The 22,303-nt window shown below is 43.2% G+C and overlaps 1 protein-coding gene across 8 annotated transcripts in view; it reads left to right on the top strand.

Moving 5' to 3' along the window:
* Positions 1-22,303, top strand: part of IPPK (inositol-pentakisphosphate 2-kinase) — a 1,128,404-nt gene that overhangs the window by 195,811 nt on the left and 910,290 nt on the right. For all 8 annotated transcript variants that reach the window (XR_012235280.1, XR_012235279.1, XR_012235281.1 and 5 more), the window contains exon 4: positions 5,368-5,434. Coding sequence is in view for 5 of the 8 variants with exons in the window: in XM_073592668.1 (XP_073448769.1) it covers positions 5,368-5,434 (67 nt within the window). In the remaining 3 variants the exon portion in view is untranslated. The remainder of the gene's footprint in view (positions 1-5,367; positions 5,435-22,303) is intronic.

Here is a 22,303-nt window from a genome sequence, read left to right as displayed (position 1 = left end):
GTTCCCGGATGAGACCCATTCACTGAGAGGATAACATCTAAAGTTGAGGTCTTCATGCCTTTAATTAACCGGTTCAATACAGGGCATTTTCACCCCCTTCCTTCCCAGACCAATTTTTAGTTTTCAGCGCTGTCGCACTTTAAACGACAATTGCGCGGTCGTGCGACGACGTACCCAAACAAAATTGATGTCCTTTTTCCCCACAAATAGAGCTTTCTTTTGGTGGTATTTGATCACCTCTGCAGTTTTTATTTTTTGCGCTGTAAACAAAAGAAGAGTGACAATTTTGAAAAAAACACAATATTTTTTACTTTTTGCTATAATAAATATCCCAATTTTTTTTTTAAAAAACACATTTTTTTCCTCAGTTTCCAATACGTATTCTTCTACATATTTTTGGTAAAAAAAATCGCAATAAGCGTATATTGACTGGTTTGCGCAAAAGTTATAGCGTCTACAAAATACGGGATAGATTTATGGCATTTTTAAAAAAAAATTAATTTATTTTAATTTTTTTTACTAGTAATAGCGGCGATCACAATTTTTTTTCGTGACTGCGACATTATGGCGGACACATCGGACACTTTTGACACATTTTTGGGACCATTCACATTTATACAGCGATCAATGCTATAAAATTGCATTGACTACTGTGTAAATGTGACAGGCAGTGAAGGGGTTAACCACTAGGGAGAAATGTGTTTCCTAGGGAATGCTTCTAAATGTAGGGGGCGGGGACGTACAAGGGGAGGAGACCGATCAGTGTTCCGCTGTACTGGGAACACAGATCGCTCTCCTCTCACCTGACAGGACGTGGATCTGTGTGTTTACACACACAGATCCACGGTCAACGGCAATCGCGGGTGCCCGGCGGACATCGCGGCCGCCGGGCACACGCACTGGGGCCCGAGCAACGCGGCGGGCGGCCGGGAACCCGAGGCCGTCATGACGTCCACCCAGGATGGGAGATCGCATCTGTGGACGTCATATGTACATACGCGGGTAGGGAAGTGGTTAAGGGCTGTCTGGTAAGCCTTTAGTCTTCCTATGGTGACGGGTGTCTATTGCGGTGGAAGTCACGGATTCATCTACACAGCGAATTCACTAATTTGTATTTATGGAGACTATATGTTTTTTGAATTATAAAGCACGTTATTTAATGTGACAGGTGTTTTCGGTGGCGATAGCCGCACATTTATTTTCACAGGAATTTTTCTCACCACTCAGCTTGTCATTATATTAGATTGTGTATGGACATTATAAATGATTTTTATTTATTTTACCACTAGTCGATCACCATGCACTGCGGTTTCTTTTGTTAATTTTTGTTGTATATCCAGCGCTGCACTTCTTTTTATATATATATTCAGTGGTGCCCCCTATCAGGGTAATAGTGTCCAGCTGCAGGATACCTCCTCACAGGCCTGTTTTTTCACTTCTCCAGCTTATCACGGAGCAGGTTAGGCTCAGATTGAAATATCTCGGCCTCCTGTTAATACCCCTCTAATGCAGTAGTAGCTAAATCCATATGCTGCTCCGGTTGGTTCGCTTGGTGTCCCAGATCCATTAAGCCTTTAACCAGATCAGAAGACAGTTTGCGGGAAGTAGCCGCTATTTTCTCCTAGACAATTGAGCAAAATTTCACCAAGGTGAAGTTTCTAAAGCTAGCAAAATACTTTCTTGTATTAAAATCAGCATAGACTCCAGATAGAGACATCATTTTGCCCCTGTACAAATCATTAGTCAGACCTAATCTAGAAAATACAGATCACAAAAATGATGTTGCAGAACTAGAGAAAGTGCAGAGAAGGGTAACCAAACTGATCAGAGCTATCGTCATCAACTTCAGTGAAGAAGCAAAGCATGTGAATTCACTGGAAAGTTTTTGACACCAACTTCAGTGCACCATTGACACAAATAAATGCATGCCATCTACTTCCCAGAGTAAAAGACCTCTAGAGAAAGTACATACACGCATATATTCAATGTAGGCATCAGCCATCACTTCTCCCAGGATCCGTATTCATATTACATAATCCTCACTATGGCGGCTCTTGGCTGCTTCACAGAGTATAGTGGTGGTAATAGGCAACTACCAGCTGAGTAGCTTTTGGAAGTGACATTATCACACACATCCACAAGTCAGAGCAACATATGAGTTTTACATTTATGCCATGCTTGCTATATTCCTTGTAAGAACCTGTCTTTTATTAAAAAAAAAAAATAAAATGTTTTATAATGGTAATGCACTATGGCGTGTTCTATGCTTTTTTGCTGCATTGCCTATTGCTGGTAAGGATGTGGAACTCTCTTCCAGAATTGGTAGTGTCAGCAAGGGGTGTCCATATTTTCAAAAAACGTATAGATGGACATCTTAGTCAACGCATTATACAGGGAAATGATGGTGAGACAAACACACACTAAAACATGTTGAACTGGATAGACTTGTGTTTTTATTCAACCTTGCCGACTATGTAACTGTGTAGGTACAACTTTATGTAGAAGGATTTGTTTCATCTCACTAGTCACTTTATTGGGTAAGGATTTACAACCACTATAAGGACAATATGATGTGTAGTTAAAAGAACTACCTATCTTACCTCTTTAATGCTGGTAAGATAGAGTAGATTACTACATTAGACAAGGTTTTTTTTTTTTTGTTTTGTTTTTTTTTTTTGTTTTTTTTTTTATAATTTCGATATTTTTCAATAAATGTCATTTTGTTTTTACCAATGGAAAATTAGCTGTTTTATAGTGTTAATAATATTTAGATGTGTAATATATTTAAACAGTAAAACAGAGGGATTGTAGGATGCAGCACCTTTCAATGGTAGTTTTCCTTTGGTTGAAAACAATCAGTCTGCACTCTCAAACCACCTGATTATCCTGATGCAGAGAAAATGTGTAACTTGTTAAGGATTTATTTTATTTTTATTTATTTTTATTTATTTCAGTTACTTATATAGCGCCATCAATTTACGCAGCGCTTTACATATACATTGTACATTCACATCAGTCCCTACCCTCAAGGAGCTTACAATCTAAGGTCCCTAACTCACATTCATACATACTAAGGACAATTTTTAGACAGGATCCAATTAACCTACCAGCATGTCTTTTGGAGTGTGGGAGGAAACCCACGCAGACACAGGGAGAACATGCAAACTCCAGGCAGGTAGTGTCGTGGTTGGGATTCGAACCAGCGACCCTTCTTACTGCTAGGCGAAAGTGCTACCCACTACACCACTGTGCCGCCCACAGTGAGAGAAGAAAGTTTTCCTAAAGGATCCTAATGTTTTCCTGTTCAAATTTGTTGATGTAAAGTACATTAATGGGGTGTATTTAATTTTTTAACATGATATACCAGGAATGCACAAATCATATCGCCCGACGCCCAGGACATGCAGTCCCGGGCACTGGGCAGGTGTTTTTTTTTTTTTTTACATTTAGCCCCGCTGTGGGCAAGCAGTAGAGTATAATTTATGTGGTGCGATTTTCATGCAAGTTTTCAATTCGCTTTTCAAAGGTAGTTGCTCAGCGGTTCAGGTGTGATTCAGATGCGGTTCTGATATTCAGGGATGTTATTGTGAATACACTTTTGTTCAATGCAAATTTAGTACTGCTGCAATTTTCAAACTGCTTTCATATGCTAGAAATGCCATCCATCCTCTTCGATACAAAACTGCCTTCTATCCACTTTTATGCAGATCTGTCTTCTAGCCACTTCTATGCAAAACCAGCTATGAATCCCATCCTGTGTGAACAGTTATCTCATATTGCCAAAATACTCTATGCGGTGCAAGTTTGGATCGCATTGCTCCAAACTCGCACAATACCCTTTTTTTAACCAGATCAAAAACCGTACCGCATAGATGTGAATAAATGTGAAGAAAACAATGCATTTCCGGATGCCATGCAAATCTATGCCTTTTGGATCACATCTGATACCATCAGATTAGCATCGGTGTGAACCGGGACTAAGACTCTGCACTGCGTTTTAGGTGCCACCTGAACCTGCGTTTTGCGATTGTAGCGTGTTTTGAAATGTCAGGCAGAATCCAAGTGATGCTGCCACGATCCCAAAATGCCCAGGTGTGAATGGAGCCTCACAGGGCGGACACCAGAGCTTGATTTGGCTGCTCAGCATGCACTTGTACTGAGCACCCAAGCGCTTCTGTGTGCGAGGGTAAATTGAAGGAATCGTTTCTTGTTTTGTTTTTTTTGTTTTTTTTTTATTCGCTCAGCAGATGCGCTACTGCTGAGCGTTGCGAGCCTGATACTCCCCTTTCTTGGTGAGCACCCAACCGGTGCTCTTCACACTTTAAGGTCTCTACCCTCCCTGCTAGTCCCCATGTGTGGTGCTGGAGACCAGCAGGGAGGTGAGTAGGAGATAAACTATGCACTGTAAAAACCTTATTTAAATACGTTTTAAACGTTAAAGTGGATGTAAACCCGAAATATTTTTTTTTTTTTATGTCATAATGTAAAGTATAAGATTTCCTATAATTTGAGCCCAGTCTTGCCACAAAGAGTTAATCCAGCTCTGAGCAATCCTCGTTTTTTAGTGAGATAAAACTTGACAGAGAAAAACTTTGTCAAATCCTCCCCCTTGCTGTGAGTGACAGGTGATTTACATATCTCGTGCACTAGCCTAAGACATGCATTATTTTTTAATTCCCACCCCCACTCCTTTCTTCAGCAGCTCTGCAAAGATTGGCTGTCCCATACCTCAGCATGATTTGGCATGCTGAAGTCATGCGGTTACTTTCCTGTCTTTTCACTGGATGTTAGAGATCATAGCAGAAGTTCAGTGTAAGAAATACACAGGAGAAAATGCATATTGACAAGGGGAGTGTAGAGGTGGACGGGGAGTCTACTGACATCACAACTCCCACCCACCGAGCTCCAGACAACAGACCCACCCACAGAAGCTGCAGTTTTTCAGATCTCATACCAGACAGAGGGGAGACATTTGACAGGTAAAGATACATGCAGGAGGCATGTATATCCTTATAGATGACCCCTATGGCAGTAGTTTATAAAGGATGACATTGGGTTTACATCCACTTTAAATATGTTTTAGTGAAAATATATATTTTTTTTTATCAGGACAAGTAGGTTGGGACAAGTCCTTTTTCAAAGCTGTTGTATACCCCTTTTTTTAACTTTTACCTACAGGTAAGCCTATAATAGCAGCAGCATTAAAAATACATAAAGAACACTCTTTGTTGATCTATGACAACATCTTTATTGATCAATGTCATTTGTTTATTGATATTTTTATGTTTGTTTTTAGTTCTTTCTCCTGTGCATGTGTTTTTGTTTTGTTTTTTTTTAAGAGAATGATTATAGTATTTTATTTTTCAGGAGGTGGTTAAATTACCTTTAGATTTTCTGAAACACCTGTGTTTAAAGGTCCAGTCAGAGAGACCAGGTAGGCATCTGATTTACAACAAGTTATGGTTTGTATAAATGAACTTTATTTGACATTCATGTGGTGATGGGTGGTTGTACCAGTTTACATGTTCATGGTTACTGTTTTTTATCCAGGCATCAATGTAGTGTGCCCAGTCCACCTGTCTCCTAAAAAATCCCCTTAATTTGATGTTATTGGCACTCCATCTTTCTTCTCAGCTGCAGGTCTGAAAGGATATTATGACCCAGCTCATTAGCTCCTTGTTCTTCCCTTCGACACCCTACGTTCACAACTCAACCCACACAAAGCATTGAGCTCAAGTCCTTGAAGAGAACCTAGTGTAGTACACAAATTATGTACACATATGCCAGCGCACAAGACCAGTGATAATGCAATACATGATGCAATTAAAAATACAGCATGCTAGGGATAAGGATCAAACTGTAAATGATAAGGAATATTAAATGTCCATGACAATTAGTCAATAAGGTTCAGGATGACTGAAATGTCTCTGTGTTTAAACCAGTGCTGAGGGCAAGGCTTTTCAGGTGAGCGAAGTCAGCTCTATAGATGAACATAGGAAAAAAGCAAAATAAAAGCGACTCTGAGTGCAGGTATTTACTTAGTACAAAAGCATACAGTATAATCCACAACTTACAGGAAGGTAAGAGAAGACCGGCCCTGAAAGGGGACAAAGCTTCACGTTCTGAAACGCGTTGTATTCCTTCCATACTCCGGTGACGTCATGCGCCAGTGAGCGGCTTTACAGATCAAAGCACTTCCATTGAGTCCAGCTGGTTGTTTCTCCTCGCGGGGGACTGCAGCTACCCTAGACTGATCCAGGAGTCGTCCCCTTTCGGAGCCGGTCTTCTCTTACTTTCCTGTAAGTGTGGATTATATGCTTTTGTACTAAATAAATACCTGCACTCAGAGGCGCTTTTCTTTTGCTTTTTTCCTAGTGTAGTACACAGACCAGACTGGTCTGGTGATTTGATCCCAGGTTCCATATCCTAGTAGCAGCCAGGCACACAACATTCAGCTCCTTTTTTGTGGTTTTTATTTTGGGGGAAGAATGTGGCTGGGGTAGGGGTGAGCCAAGGGATGCTCCAGAAAACTATATGGACTGTGGACAATGAGGACTCCAAACTGAACCAAAAAGTCAGGGTGAAAACACCCTCTTTGAAGTTGTAGATCTAAGCAGCAAACAGTAATCCCAAAAGAAATGCAGTCCTGAATGCAAAGTGTAGCAACTAAAGGTCTTCCAAAGGAGTTGGGGAAAGTCTATGGCTCCAACGGGCAAGTACTCACTGTTTCTGATTTCCAGACAGCTAAGTGCAGGGTCAGCAGATTTCAGTACTTCAGTGGTCTTTGCACCTAATATGTAGTGGTTTTCTAAAAACACTCCGGGAAGGATAGGGCAGAGGTCCTCCAGCCAAATTGTAGCTGTGACCCCACAGAAATTTTGCAGTCCTAGGTGAATCTCCCAGGGATGCCGCAGCCTTCAGTCTGGGCCTTACTCCCCCAGGACCAAGAGAGCTCTGCTCTGGACTCTGGCCCATATATACCTCTCTCAGCGTCCTGCTGGTCACCTGCATAACAACCAGGGATTGCCCGAGAAGATATCAATATGCAGGCTGGGGTCATGATTCTCCCACCCACTATGGGAGACAGGGGAAAGCAATGGAGCCCCATACTTTGAGTCCAGAGCAGACCTGGCTAATCAAACCATGCCTCCCTGATTACAGATAGGCCAAAAACTAAATTTAGCAGAACAGTAGCTCTGAGGGCACTATGCTAGCTTGCTTAATTTCAGCAGCAGCTGCAGGGAAGGTTGCTATGGTCTCCACAGGCTCAAAACACAAACCGAAGATGTGGACGATTAGAGAGGCCCTAGCGAGGGCTTCAACCAAGATGGCAATCGCTTCTTTTCCCCATCCTTGCCTTACCAGAGCTAGTACTAGTGTACCATGGAGCTATTCGAGCTGGGTGAAGGATCTACCCACCTTGAGTAGCTCCATGGTACACTAGTACTAGTTAAGGAGATATCCCAAACAGGGTGGATTTGATTTAAATCACTAGTAAAAAGGCTTGATTCATAATCATAATTTTTTTAAAGGGCAACTGTCATCTCTGTCCTGCAGCGGATCCTCTTCTTACCCGCTGTTGACTCACCTACAGTCCTATTCACTTTAATGGGACAGCTGGTCATGCGGCAATGACACAACAAGGTAAGGGAGGTGGCGGCAGCAGGTGAGTGGATGCCCGCTAACAGGCGCTGCCACGATGCAATGGATCTGAAAGGACAGGTGCTCTTTAAATGTAAGGACTTATTCTTGCTGGTAGTTAGAATCTTTAATATTTGCAAACAAAATTAATGTTTCCTATTTAGAATAATAAGCTTGTCAGGTTAGTAAAACAGCAATATCAGAACTGATTCAATCATGCAGTTTGTAGTGTACGTAGAGGAATATTCTTGAACTTTGTTTTATCTCATGGTTACTGTGAAAACGTGTGAATGCATCAATGCAGTGCATCTTATCTCGGCTTGCAGAGCTTGGATTCATTTAATGAGTTTAACAAAAATGTAAATATTGCAGAATATATAGCCTCATGCTGCATAACAAAGCTCCATTTCATGCTGATTAAACTAAATTATTAATTTATCTTAAATAGAAAATTATCTTTAGATAGCTTTTTACTCCAAAAGCATTTCATTAAAATAAATTTGATAAAAATAAAACAAAAATCAGATTTTAAATAAAAAAAAAAATCAGATTATTTATTTATTTTAAATCCTTGATCCATCCTTTATCCACCCTGATCCCAAACATGCACACCTTCACCCACCTAGAGTAGCTCCATGGTACACTAGTATTAGCGAGAAATCATAAACATGCACACCCTCTTCACTATAACATTATTTTTTATTATTTAGAACTTTATATGTTGTGTCTTTTGGATTTGGGGTTTTTCTGAGGCACAACAGCACCTTGCCTGCTGACACTCGCAATCTTAGAAGTGTTTCGGCAGCAGCATCTGCGGGGAAGGTCACTATGGTCTCCACAAGCTCAAAACACAAGCTGAAGATGTAGATGATTAGAGAGGCCCGAGCGAGGGCTTCAACCAAGATGGCAAGCGCTTCTTTTCCCCATCCTTGCCCTGCCAGAGCGCAGACAGTGCCAGAACCATTGGAGGATGACGATGCACGTTCATAAGTGAGTACAGTGCTTGATATGCCGCTGTCTGTCTGGTCTCCCACCAAGATTTCTTTAAACAGATAAAAAAAAATGCTACAAACAGCACTGCATTCCACCTCAGAGCATATTACAGACTGTCTTGTGGGATTAGAGAGCTGGGGCAGAAAATGACTGACTTAGAAATGCACATGGATAACGATAAATGAAAGTTAAATTACAGAGAACATGCTGAGGCCATAGAGTCATTGCAGGAAGAGAACAGAATTCTTACAGTATGTCACGTTTAGAGGATGCTGAAAATCTCTCACGCCGCTCTAATTTACGCGTGCGAGGCTTGCCTGAAACAATTACAGACCTGCAATCTACCATCACTATTCCAGGAACTTATGCCTTCGATCCCTATTGAACGGTTGGAGATGGACAGAGTCCCCCGTGTTCTCGCCAGACAACAGCCACACGCCAACCCCCTGAGATGTTCTAGTGCAGTTTCACTTCTACCATACCAAAGAACAGTTGCTGACTGCAGCACGCAATAAAGAATCTTTACATTTCTAAAGCCATATATATCAGATTTTTTGGGATTTGGCTTCTCTCACAATAGCGGAATGTAGGGCCATGAAGCCCTAACTTCAAATCCTACTCCGCACCAGATCCGCTACTTTGGGGCGTTTCCCATTGCTCTTAAATTCACATATGATGGGAAACAATATGCAGCTCTTCCCCAGATCATCTACAAGGGCTTCCTGCCGACCTGCATTTGGCCCCTCTGGCTGATTCTGTGCAGTCAGCTTCACCTTGCGCTCCAAAGTGCACCAACCCAGGGCCATACACTGCCACAGCACAATGGTTCGATCTTCTCCCAAGACCATGGGCACTCCAGCTCACCAGTCAAGATTTGGCTTTTAACTCACTTCTGAGATGGCCACAGGATGAAGATGTGAATCTATTTGTTTGTCCCTTTAGGACACACTTCTCCTAGCACGCTTGAGCTCAGTATTCCTACTGAGTTTTAAAAGTTTACTTTGCATTGGTTCTTTTATTCTTTACTCTAAACCATTGAGACTTTTCAAGTGTATTCATTATACTCAAGCTAATAAACCCTAGGTTAATTGCACCCTCCCGGCTCTCTCTGTCTGTGGGTTTATCTGGGATGGTTGCAGACCACTGTTGTAGCGAAGTCTACTCAATCTACCCTTCCTTACTTAGTCTACTAAATTAGGTCAGCTGTGTGGATGAGTTTAATATATTAGAATTCACAGTTTACTGTTTGCCTCAATCTGCTAACGTTATTGGCAGCTTGTTATTTTTGTTAATATTTGCACTCTGATATACCCCTCATTTGTTTGTTTCACCATTCCCCTCCCAATTGTTTAACTTTCTTCAGATATGAATGGTTCCCATTCTCCCCATAGTCCCTTTAATTTCCCCCCTTCCTTTCTTCCCTCCTCTCCCCTTCCCCTTACTCTACCCCCCTTTTTTTTGGGGGGGGGGGGGGGCATTTATTGCGGTTATCTACATGTGTGTATATATATCATTGTTGTTATTGTTAATCCATAATATCGCATGACCTTTTAAACTGCCTCTGTTCCCCAGGGCAGTCGTCGCTGCACCCTCCCATGATTCCCTCTCCTGTGTACTTTGGCCCTAGAGACAGAATGTTCCCACTGGGTGTTGTAACCCAGGTCATTGTTGTACCTCGTTTATTGAGTTTGGTACCAAGATAGCTTCGGAATATAAAGAACCGCTAATTTGCATGGGCAGGCTGTTCAAAGAGTCAAGTGCCCTTTATTCAAAATGTTTTGGATTTGTTAGGGATGAAGTTACATCCACCTTTAAGGTGTTCAAGAAACTGATTGCAGATGTCAAAACTCCATCTGCTCCCTCTGGGAATACCTCTCTTACAGCCTCCCCAAGGTCAGTCGCCTCAAGATCTCAGGAGACGTTGCGGTAACGAGCAGGTAGCTTTGCAGCCAGTGAAGTAGCCACCGTTAGCTTGGACTCTGAGCATGTAGAAGGTGGCGAAGAATAAAAAAGGGGCTCCAAGTTTAAACTGTCCTTAGGGGAGGTCGAGGACCTTTTAGGGACTGTGACAGGAGTTACTTTGGGTGGTGGGCTTGTGGAACCCAGCTTATCTTGGAGAGCTCTGGAAACTCCGTGTCCAGCTCCCCTGGCCCCTCCTATGCGTAAATCATCCTGTGTCCATTAGGGGCACAGGGTGACCAAGAAAACCCAATCTGATCTGTGTAAGTCAGACTCACTGTACAGCCGCACTGGAATGTTGTATATATGTATATATTGTGTGTTGTTGCATACTGTTCATGGACTTTTTGCTGGGATCGTTTGGGGTGTGGCTGTGTCCCATTGTTCTGTTGTGTCTCTCTGCCTTAGGAGAAATGTAATATGGGATGGATGTTTTGCATTTGTGTTCCTGGCATGTGGACTGGGGGCAGGGTGGAGAGGGGCAAATTCCTCCAACAACTCTCCCTGCTGATTGGACAGTTTACCCCGCCCTGAATCAAAGGGAGGGGGGTGTTGTTCCCTGTGTTTGAATAAACATTTTGATTGATGTTTTTCACCCTACATTGAGTTAAGGCTAATGACTGGGTGAGCTAAGTTGTCTTGGATAGTGCTGGTTCTGGACAAAGGAAGCATTTACGAGGGCCATATATGAAAAGCTGAAAATCGAGGAAGACAAAGGGCTTCCTTTCAAGCACAACTTAATGTATCAGGGTCTACAGAAAAGGAGGTCCAAGGTATTCCCAGTCCACCAGGTTATATCCTGAGGTGGTGCAGAAGCAATGGGCAGACCCAGAAAGGAAAACTTTTTTCGCAGCCAGGTACAAAAGGAGGTTTCTTTTTCACGACGACTCACAGGCAGTGTGGAACAAAAATCCTAAATTGTATTCTCCACTGTCAAGTCTCAAAGTCACTTTTGGCCTTTGAAGACATGAGGCATCTGACGGACTGTATGGATAAACGGGGAGATGTCATCTTGAAGAGCTCATGGGAAGCAAGTTCCACCAGAGAGTTTTCTTCTGACAAAGCTTCCCAGAGATCCAGAGAAAGCTCAAGCTCTCCCCCTGCTTCTGGGAGAAATGGTTGACCAGAAGTTCCTTGCTCTAGTCCCAGAAAAAGAAAAAGGGCAAGGTTTCTATTCACATGTATTCAGTTTTTTGTCTAATTTTGAATTTAAAACCCCTATACCAAGGGATTCGGTACAAAAATTCTGTATGGAATGGATTTTTTCAGTGAAAAATATCACCAAGAACCTTCATGGTGACCATCAACCTCAGGGGCGCATACCTCCACATCCCCATGCTGGAAAGTTTCCAGAGATACCCAAGGTTAGCTGTGGAGATAGAAGGGAAGAAATACCATTTCCAGAGCATTGGCCTATCCTCTTCACTGAGGATTTTAATCCCTGGCCCCTCTAAGGTTGAAGACCGCGACAATAGTCACTTATTTGGAGGACCTTGTCTTAGTGGAACCGACAGAAGGGTAGCTGGCAAAAGACCTTACGGATGCCCAACAATGGTTGAAGTCACTGGGGTGGATCCTCAACATCGACAAATCAAACCTGTGTCCTGCTTAGAATATCCTGTTTTTGGAATATCGTCTCAGTTCAATAGATCAGAAGAAGAAAAGATTTAGAATGTATTCAGAAGGGTGAGTTCTATACAAAACAACCTTCCAGAGTGTATCAGAGAACTGATGTCGGTTCTTGGTCTGATGACTTCAACAGTCCCTGCCGTCCAATGAGCAAAGTTCCACCTAAGGCCTTTACAAGCCTTTCTTCTACAAGTACAAAGTCAGGATTTAGACAGGACGCTTCTACTCCCTACTACAGTAAAAACCATGCATATCTTAATCAGGGTCTGGTCTGGTCCTTTTCAGCCTCGCAGGAGTTGACAACGGATGCAAGCAGTTGGATGGGGCGCCCATTTGACAGGTCAACCCGCACAGGGGAAGTGGTCCCCGGAAGAAGCCCAGGCATCCTCAAATTGGAGGGAGCTTATGGCAGTCACCAAAGCCATCATGCACTTCCAGAGGTAACTGAGAGGTCACCATGTCTTAATCCTGTCAGACAATGCCACTGCGGTAGCATATGTGAACAAACAGGGTTTCAAATCAGATCTGCTGATGGGCATAAAAGGACCTGCTATCTCTGACAGAGGTCCACCTCATGCAACCAAGTGACAGACTTCCTCAGTCACAAAGAGATCTCACAGGAAGAGTAGGAACTACATACAGAGGCGTTTACAGAAATCACAGTCCGCTGGGGAGTACCAGACATAGACCTTTTTGCATCCCACAAAAATGCGAAGGCTTTCTATTTGCTAAACCCACAAGACCAAGCTTTGGGGATAGATGCATTTCAAAATCCCTGGCGTTTCTGGATGTGTTACGCCTTCTTCCCCTCCCCGTACATCTGATTCCTCAAGTCCTGAAAAAATTCTTACAGGAACAGTTGAAATGAATACTAATCGCACCATACTGCCCCAAAAGAGCTTGGTTCTCTCAGCTGCTCAATCTTTCAGCACACCAGCCCTGGCCACTTCTTCACAGGGGGGGCCTGATGCAAAAGGGCGCTCAGAAAAAGTTGTGGCTAAGCTTCTGAGCGCCAGGAAGCCTAACGCCAGGGCTATCTATAGATAAATGTAGAAAAAAAACTTAACAGCTGGTGCTTAGGAAATGACAATCTTACTATGAATACGCCAACAATCTTAGAATTTCTACAGCAGGGTGTTGATAAGAGGCTAACGCTCAGTACTCTGAACGTACAGATAGCAGCGCTGTCGGTGTATCTGGAAAAGACTTTACAAGAAGGCCCTCTGGTCTCTAGATTCTGCAGAGCAGTAGCTAAATATAGACCACCTAAAACTCAAATGTCCAACGTAGGATCTGTCAGTGGTACTTAGGAGTATCATCAAAGCCCCCTTTGAGCCTTCACAGGACACATCTCTATGCCTGTTGACATTTAAAACAGTCTTCCTGGTGGCCATTACTACGGCCCACAGAATAGGAGAGTTACAAGCTCTATCAGTCAGAGAGCCTTTCCTAAAGATTTATGACGAACGAGTTGTACTACAAACCAATCCAGGCTAGTGACGTCAGCTTTCCACAAATCTCAGGATAATAGTGCTACTGTCATTTGGTAATTCACCTTCCAATGGTAAGGAGCAAGAGCTGAGTCTACTAGACGCCAGGAGGTGCTTTTTAAAGTACCTAGAAATCGCTAGTGAATTCAGATCATTCATCCTGTATGCAGGAAACCAGAAGTGTAACCAGCGTTCGAAAACGCTAGCTAGATGGATCATGTCAAGCATTCTGGAGTGCTATGGAATTATGCAGGTAACTCCTCCGCAAAATCTTGGAGCTCATTCTACAAGGGCTTCAGCGGCGGAGAAGGTGGGAGCTACTCCGGAACAAATTTGCAAAGCGGCAACTTAGTTCAGCTTCTCCACATTTTGTCCGACATTTTCGACTGGATCTGATATCCAGCCAGGACCAGGCTTTTGGTATGAAAGTCCTCCAAGCTGTTGTCTCACCCTACTTGGTTATCCTCTCAAGGGCTGACCTGGAAGACGACTGTGGAAAAAACTGAGTTAGTCTTACCGGTACCTCTGTTTCCAGTAGTCTTCCAGGGCAGCACAATCCCGCCCTAATGTTTAACCTTGTGAGGTTGTGGTGTTTTTATGTATTTTTCAGACTCCGGCCTTCGGTTCTCTTGGATGACTGACCAGGGACCTGAGGGGGGCGCCTTAAAAAGACAAAAATGGCAATGTGTTTACTGTTTGGAAGCAGGAACTCCATCTATCATGGGCTCCCCTGGAAGACTACTGGAAACAGAGTTACTGGTAGTACTAACTCCATTTTTTTTTTTTTATCACTCACCTCAAAAAACCTCATATACAACATGGATGCTAAATGCATCCTATATGGCGAACAAGTCCTATTGTTTTGACATTCAGTTAGCCCTTAAGGAATACATGATTCATAATGCCTACCCTGAATGTATCCCCAGTGACTCTCTGGGAGGCTCATAAAAATAAATCCCTTTGATAAAAGGGAAACCTGCATTAAGCTGTGGACACAACTCAAACGGGATAGGATAGTTTGTCAGCAGGCTCTGGAAAGAGCTTATCAATCTAATTTTTTTAGCATTCCAGGCCCACACCACACCCCATAATAAAATCCAGTTTGAGAAGATCAAGGTAAAACTGGACTTTTAGCAGAATAAGCTGAAGGGATTATCAGACGGTCCCTTCATACTTTTTATATGAAAGTCAATAAGCCCAAAACTTTGTTGGCATTACGCCTCCAACAGTTAGACCTAGCTAGGAAAACTTTGTTTGAAATTAGCCAAAGACGTCTACACGAGTTATCCCGTCAAGGTTCTTCGCACTGAATTTTTTTTTAGGCTGATGAATTATTGGCTAACATTTCCCTGCCCTCATTAAAAAAACAAATTATTGTTCATCTATTGATCAGCCTATTTCGACCAAAGAAGTCTTGCACGTGATCAAGTCCATGAAATGTGTTTAACGCGCTACTCCAACAGCAAACATTTAGGGGTCAATTCACTAAGAGTAAAATGTGGTAAAATACTGCATTGCAGTAAATCAGTTGTGAAATGTAATTCACCGCATTGAGCTGGTTGCTAAGGAGCGGGCCCCGAAAGCCAGGCTGTTTTTTGACAATTAGCTGGTTGGTAAGGAGTGGGCCGGGAAGCCGTATTGATGGCCGTGGCCGGTGGTTGTGGGGATCTGCGGGCAGGGGGCTTATCTGAATCTGGTACCTCCCTTCAACAAGGAAGCTCCCAGATCCTGCCCCCCCATGTGAATGAGTATGGGGTACATACCCATTCACCAAAACCCTCCCCATTCACCAAAAAGTAAGAAAAACACAGTCCGTTTTTGACCATTCCTTTTTTTAAAAATTAAAAAATGTCCCCCGATTTTTATATGAAAAAAAAAAAAACATCTATGAAGGCTGGCTGCCTACCGTAGGCTCCTCCATTTGACAGTTCTTATATAGGTAAGGGCGGGGCCACCTGGCACCACCCCCCTCGTGATGTCACGGACCAGTGCATGCTGGGTTGGTGATGTCAAGTCTGGTATGGACGGAGGGAGGGGGTGAACCCCACGCTGTTGTTTTTTTTGTTTTGTTTTTAATTGCTTTAATTGTCGACATGCAACGTTTTTTCTTTTTTACACTCATCTGTCAGCTGGGGTCTCGCTGACAGCTGATGAGTCATCTGTTAAGGACGCAGCGGCCGGCTTCCCAGCCCACTCCTTAGCAACCAGCTATTTGTCGAAAATCAACCTGGGGGTCCCCCGACCCCCAGGCTGTTTTTTGACAAATATTGCATGTGATACAGCCTGCTGAACCCTAGTGGTAATTATCGCATGCTTTTTTTTTTTAAACTCTGGTCCGTTTGTGAATTGGACTTGAGAGCTTTTTTTATGCAATATTTATTGGCACATTTTTTTTCGATAAATGCCACATAATCGTTTTTTTTTGTTTTTGTGAATTGGACTTAATTTACAGCATGCAATAATTTATGCAAATGAGTAACATGATACCCTTATCACATGCGGTAAAGCTTGGTCAATTGACCCCTTAGACCCTTACGGCTATTATAGCTATGATACCAAAACCAAACTTGGATACAATCACTTGGTCGAATTACAGGCTGATATCCATGCTTAACTTAGATGTTAAGATTTTAGCTAAAATTCTCACATTTCACCTGAATCTGATTATAGGTTCTCTATTTCAAAAAGATCAGGTAGACTTTATTCCACATAGGCAGGCAGCTGATAATGTAAGTCGAGCCAACCTTTGGGCATATGTCACACACCACCATCGTATACTGGCATTCATCCTATCCCTGGATGTGCGTAAAGCATTTGATGCGCTGTCCTGGTCCTATTTGCATTCAATTCTGGAGAGGTGTGGGCTTTGGCCCCAATTTTTTAACCTGGATTCCATCACTCTACACACACCCACAAGCATATGTCAAGTATGCAGGGTATAAGTCTGACCAATATGCTATCTCCTGTGGGATAAGGCCCCCTGTACTTTTTGCTCTAGCCATAGAGCCGTTGGTGATGCTGGTTCGCCCTCCTCTTGATATCCGTGGTATCGAGGTGGCCGGCTATCAACACAAATTATATCTATTTGCGGATGATATCGTCTTATTTCCTACCACCCTCCTAACGACACCCATTTTGTTCTGCCTGTTGAAGCAATTCTCATTGATTTTGGGCTTGGAAGTAAAACAGCAAAAATTGCATACCCTGAATCTCATGCTCTCTATTCTGGCCTTTCTCAACTGCAATCCACGTTCTCTTTCAAATAGGCCCCTCATAACATTTCTTACTTGAGTATAAAACTAACCTCACACCCTTCTTTCCTTGTTCTAAGCAAATTACCCAGCAATTGCTAGCCCATCTAAATTCATTAATGTCTAGTTGGTCCCACTGAAAGTTTCCTTGCTCGGTTGTATCATTCCAGTCAAAATAACATTGCTCCCTTAACATCATGTCATCCTAGCCAATATTCTGTGCACTTTTCCTTTTCTTTTTCTCACTTTCTCTTTATTCTTTTCCCTCTGCCCCCTCATCCCTCCCTGTGACAAATTGTAAAATGCTCACATGATGTGGTTTATTGTAACCTGTGGCCTCTGAAGGGCCCTTTTTTGTAGATTTCTGACAATTGTTACATTTTTTTCCCCTCCCTTTCTCTTTTCTGTACCTGTATATGTTTTGATTTTTATATGCAGAACATTTTAAAATTACATTGCTCCCTAAGATATCTCTATTTTGAGCCCTATCAGTTACAGTCCCATTGCATTACCCAAGGATTCTACAATGTCGGGTTAATACTTATATCTTTTGTCAAGACAGACCGAAGTTGCCCAGGGCAGTCCTAATGCGTTTGGAAAAAATTGAATGGTGGTCTAATTTTATCAAGTACTACCAGGCAGCTCAGTTGGCCCATTTGGCCCAATATCCTACCGTTACAGGGTCCCCCCTGTGGCTCATCTTAGAAGCGGCAGAATGCGACCCATTGGTCGTTGACAACCTCCTATGGCTTCACCCCAAGGAACGTAAGACCATAACCAACTCCATAACACAACACTACTTGGCCATATGGGATTGTTTAAAACTTTCCTGTTGTCCACATTCCCCTTCTGTCTTTTTTGAATAACCCCTCCTTTTACCCAGGCAGTGTAGCCTTGGTTTCATTTCATACCTGGAAGTCGCTTGGACTTCACAGGTTTGGTCGCTTGCTTACAAATACCTCATTACTTTAATTTGCATCAATACAAGTGAAATATCAAATTCCGAACTCGGAAATATTCAGGTATCCCCAATTAAAAAATGTCTTCTCCGTGTATACTCGAGGTCAAACAGACTTACAGTCCCAAATGGTTTTTGAGCATATATGCTCCTAGGACCCTCGGGCTCCTGGTTTGATACCTAAGATTTATGCTTATTTGATCACCATACTAAATTTAGTGCTACCAGCTTGCACCTCATGTTGGGCTGCTGATATTCACGTCCAGGTGGAGCATGAGAATTGGACAGAAATCTGGCAATCGACTGTCAATATACTAGCGCTGGAAACAAATTATAAAGTCTTAACCAGATGGTATTTTGGTTCCAGTTTTCCCTCTTACCCCCAGGGGCTGCCCAGATGTGGGAATGCACCTGCGTATATGGCGGACCTGTCAAGTAGTGTCTTCATTCTGGACTGAAGTATTTAACATGCATTCTGTGTTACTGAATACCTAAATTCAGCCTGACCTGACCATAGCGCTCTTAAACAAAAGCCCCAAAGATTTGACATCTGCACAATTCAAACTTCTGTTGTATGTAAGCACTGCCTCCAAGCAGGTCTTAGCTAAAGCTTGGAAAAAACCCTCAGTACGCACCCTTGAAATAAAACACAGGATAACAAAATTTATGATACATAGCAAAGTTGTGACCATGCTGCTGGACCGTGTACCAAAGCATTTAAAAATCTGGCAGCCAGGGGGGCGTGCCTGAACAAACAGCGGAGAAGACGTGTTTGTGCTGAGCTCCGCACATCCAGCAATCATCTATCACCATCCTCCCTTTGTTCCGACTCGGTGGACACCCAAACCTTCGGCATATCTTTCAGGACATTGTGCCGCTCAACCACAGCTGGTTGTGGTGGTGTGTATCACGGCCTAGCTTTTTGATTCCTGCACCCGAGGCCCACCGCCATTTTGAGGACTGCGGGCCCCCCCTCTCCTGCACACTGTGATCTGGGGGCTTGGCGAACGTTTCATTCCTGCCCGCTGACTACTCATCCCCGAGGGACTGTAAAGGGACCTGCAGAGGGGATGAGACGCCTAACGATTCCCTGGCCGTGAGCTCCAACATCGCGCGGCCGGACGCCATTCTAAAGCCTCTGGCCTACTGTTCCGGCTCCGTCCTCCTCCTCCCGCGGTCACAGTGAGTAAAGGGCCACCTGCCCTTCCCCCACATAGACAGTATCCCTACCGGGGGCTACACGCCGATAGACTTTAGTGGGAGATTCCTGGGCCTAAACGAGGCGGTAACTACGCGGCCGGCAGCTGCTTTAAGGAAAGTCCGCGGTCGCGGCCTACACACGGAAGTCGGCGGCCATCTTGGGACTCCAGTTACACCTGGCCTGTGATCCAAGCCCACATCCACTGAACGGGGTACATCACTGGGATTTGTTACCCCCTCTCACCACTACTCAATTTAACATTACAACAGGCAGATGTAATCACATACATGAAAGCCACTTCACCAAATATGTCTCTTAAGTGAGCTTGGAATCCCGCCTGCTCCCCGAGACCTCAGTCATGCTTTCTTAACCACTTATAGCTACGGAGGTAAGCGTGACCATCAATCATATTCCCTGATCATCTCATGGGCAAAGTTGGCCAGCAACAATGAAATTATAAACCGCTGTTTGGGTCACGTGAGGACTCTAGCATAGAACGTTACGTTACCAGGCCACAACCTATGTCCTCAAACTATTCCTCAGACCCCCATGCGGCAATGGATACTTCCACAAAAATGGAGAATGCTGCGATCACTTCACCCATTATCACTCAAGGCCCGGAACCTGCTTCACCCTTTCTCCATGAGATCCTCACCCCAGATATATTAGATGCTAAGCTTCAGCTTTTACTTCAACAAATAACGAACAACGTCCCAACAGAGGTGAGCAAGCTAGCTGCAGAACTGAGAGGTGAAATAGACCAAATTGGAGAACGTACAGATACCCTTGAAAACAAATTTGAGGAAATGGTAAACTATGTACAGGCAATTGAAGAGGATAACCATAACCTACGCCTTTCAATCTCCCAACTACAATTACAGCAGGAGGACTTGGAAAATAGAGAAAGGAGGCAGAACTTACACTTCAGAGGTATTCCCGAAACTGTGGGAGACTCTGACTTATGTGTTTATCTTCTGGGTATCTTCAACACCTTAGCCCCTTCGGTGGTGGACATTGACTGGCGCCTAGACAGGGCACACCGTTCTCTTGGCCCCAAACCTCCGGCTGGAGCTAGACCCAGAGACGTCATAGTGAGGTTTAATTTCTTTGAAAGCAAGGAAGCACTCACTGTAGCCACACGCAACAAATCTCAACATGTGTATAAGGGGTCAAAATTCCAGATTTTTAGTGATCTTTCCCCCATCACCCTTGCTAAACGTAGGAATCTACGCCCAATCTCCTCACACCTACAACATCACAAGATTCCATACTATTGGGGTTTTCCCTTCCGCCTCACTGATTTCAAAGATGGAGTACAACACACTCTACGTGAATTAATAGAAAGTGAGGCATTCCTAAAAAGTCTTGGTCTACCTCCTATCCCAGAAGATTTGATTCCTCCCAACAATTGGATCCCTCCACCTCCACACACGCCCAGCCGTATCTGGACCCCCATTAGAGACAAATCCAGGAAATTTTCTCTACACCCCAGCGTCCGCGAATCTCCAAGCAATCTCCTTGATTGTCTCGCATCTTCTCCTAGGATCCATTCAGGCATTCCTGCTTAAAATCATTTCCGACTCTCCATGATTTGAGAGAAATGGAAATTGCTCTTCTGGTCTTAAATATCTTTGTTTTTTACCCTAATTTATCTTTTGGGTAGAGTTATTTTTTTTTTTTTCTTCCCACATCCCATGAGATATAACTATTAAGGGTCTATTTTTTCCTCCATGGCCAACAGGCCTCAGTTGACAGTTTGTCCTTATTTATGTGCTGACGTTTTCCTTTTTACTGTTAACTGTCCTTCTATTGATGGTTCTATTTTAGTCGATATCGAGCTCATAAGGCGAGCAGCCGGTGCTTCCTGGTTCATTACCCAGGGTCTCCTAATGGAAGTCCATACACGCCCCTACCTGGCCTTGGAGTATCACCTGGGCCTCCTGAGACGCAGGCCCCTCTCAGGTCTTCAAAAATTTGTTTATCTTTTTTTCTATTTTTTTTTGTTAGATGTTTTTTGTTTTTTGCTATGCCCATGGACATCACTCAGCTCTGTAGGTTGACAATGCTCTTTCCGTATTTTTCTAACCAATTGCAGTTTTATTATAAGATATATTTACTACTGTTTCGGTACTGTGAGATTGCGGTTGTGGTCATTGTATATCATTCTATCTGCATCTCTTTTGTTTTCTATGTTTTATTATTCTTTAGATTCATTGCCTTTACACAAGCCTATTTGATTGATCTACACACATAGCTTTAAAGATCATGTCATACAACGTGAAGGGTCTTGGCTCCATTCACAAGCGCTGGATGGCCCTGAAGGACTTCAGGGCCTCAGGAGCAGATGTGGTGATGATCCAAGAGACTCACTTTAGGTCAGAGGGCTCGTTTAAATTTGCCTTGAGGTTCTTTCCCACCTACTTCCTTGCCTTGGACTCCTCGGGCAAGGCAGGAGTTGTGATTCTGATTAAGAAGTCGTGCCCTATTAAGGTTAAAAAATCTCATGCAGACCCACACGGCAGGTTTCTCATTTTAGACTGCGGATATTTGACCTCCTCTTTCACTCTGGTTAATCTCTGACTCCCCTAAGTATTCTTCACAACCTTTTATGGTCATTGGTAGGGATTTTAATTTGGTAATGTCACCCACTACAGATAGACAAACCTTCCTTAATAATACACCCTCTAAAAATATTATATCCCAAGCCAATTCCTTTCGCAAATGTATAAGGTCTCATCAACTCTTCGACTCATGGAGGATCAAACATCCCTCTACTAAACAGTTCACTTTTTACTCCTCGGCTCATAAGATGTATTCACGTCTAGATCATTTTTTATTTTGGCTCCACTCATCCCATATGTGATCGAGTCCGACATATCGCCTATTACATGGTCGGATCATGCTCCCATCATGATAGACCTTATGCTCTCCCGAGCTTACACTAAATCTTGTCATTGGCGTTTAAATGATCACCTCCTACAATCTGAAGTCTCACGTACTATCTTAGCAAAGAATCTGGAAGCATACTTCCAATATAACCTAGGGTCTGTCTCCGACTTTTCTACGTTGTGGGAGGCACACAAGACTGTTTTCCGAGGTGCTTACACAGCTGAAAGCTCTCGCTTAAAAAAAAAAAGATAGAAATGTACTTATACGGTCCCTTACATCCGCTTTGGTTACT

Source organism: Aquarana catesbeiana, linkage group LG07 (genome assembly GCF_042186555.1).
Source record: "Aquarana catesbeiana isolate 2022-GZ linkage group LG07, ASM4218655v1, whole genome shotgun sequence".
In the NCBI taxonomy this organism is placed as follows: domain Eukaryota; kingdom Metazoa; phylum Chordata; class Amphibia; order Anura; family Ranidae; genus Aquarana; species Aquarana catesbeiana.
Note: the sequence above shows the minus strand (reverse complement) of the source record. Positions and strands in the feature narration are given on the sequence as shown.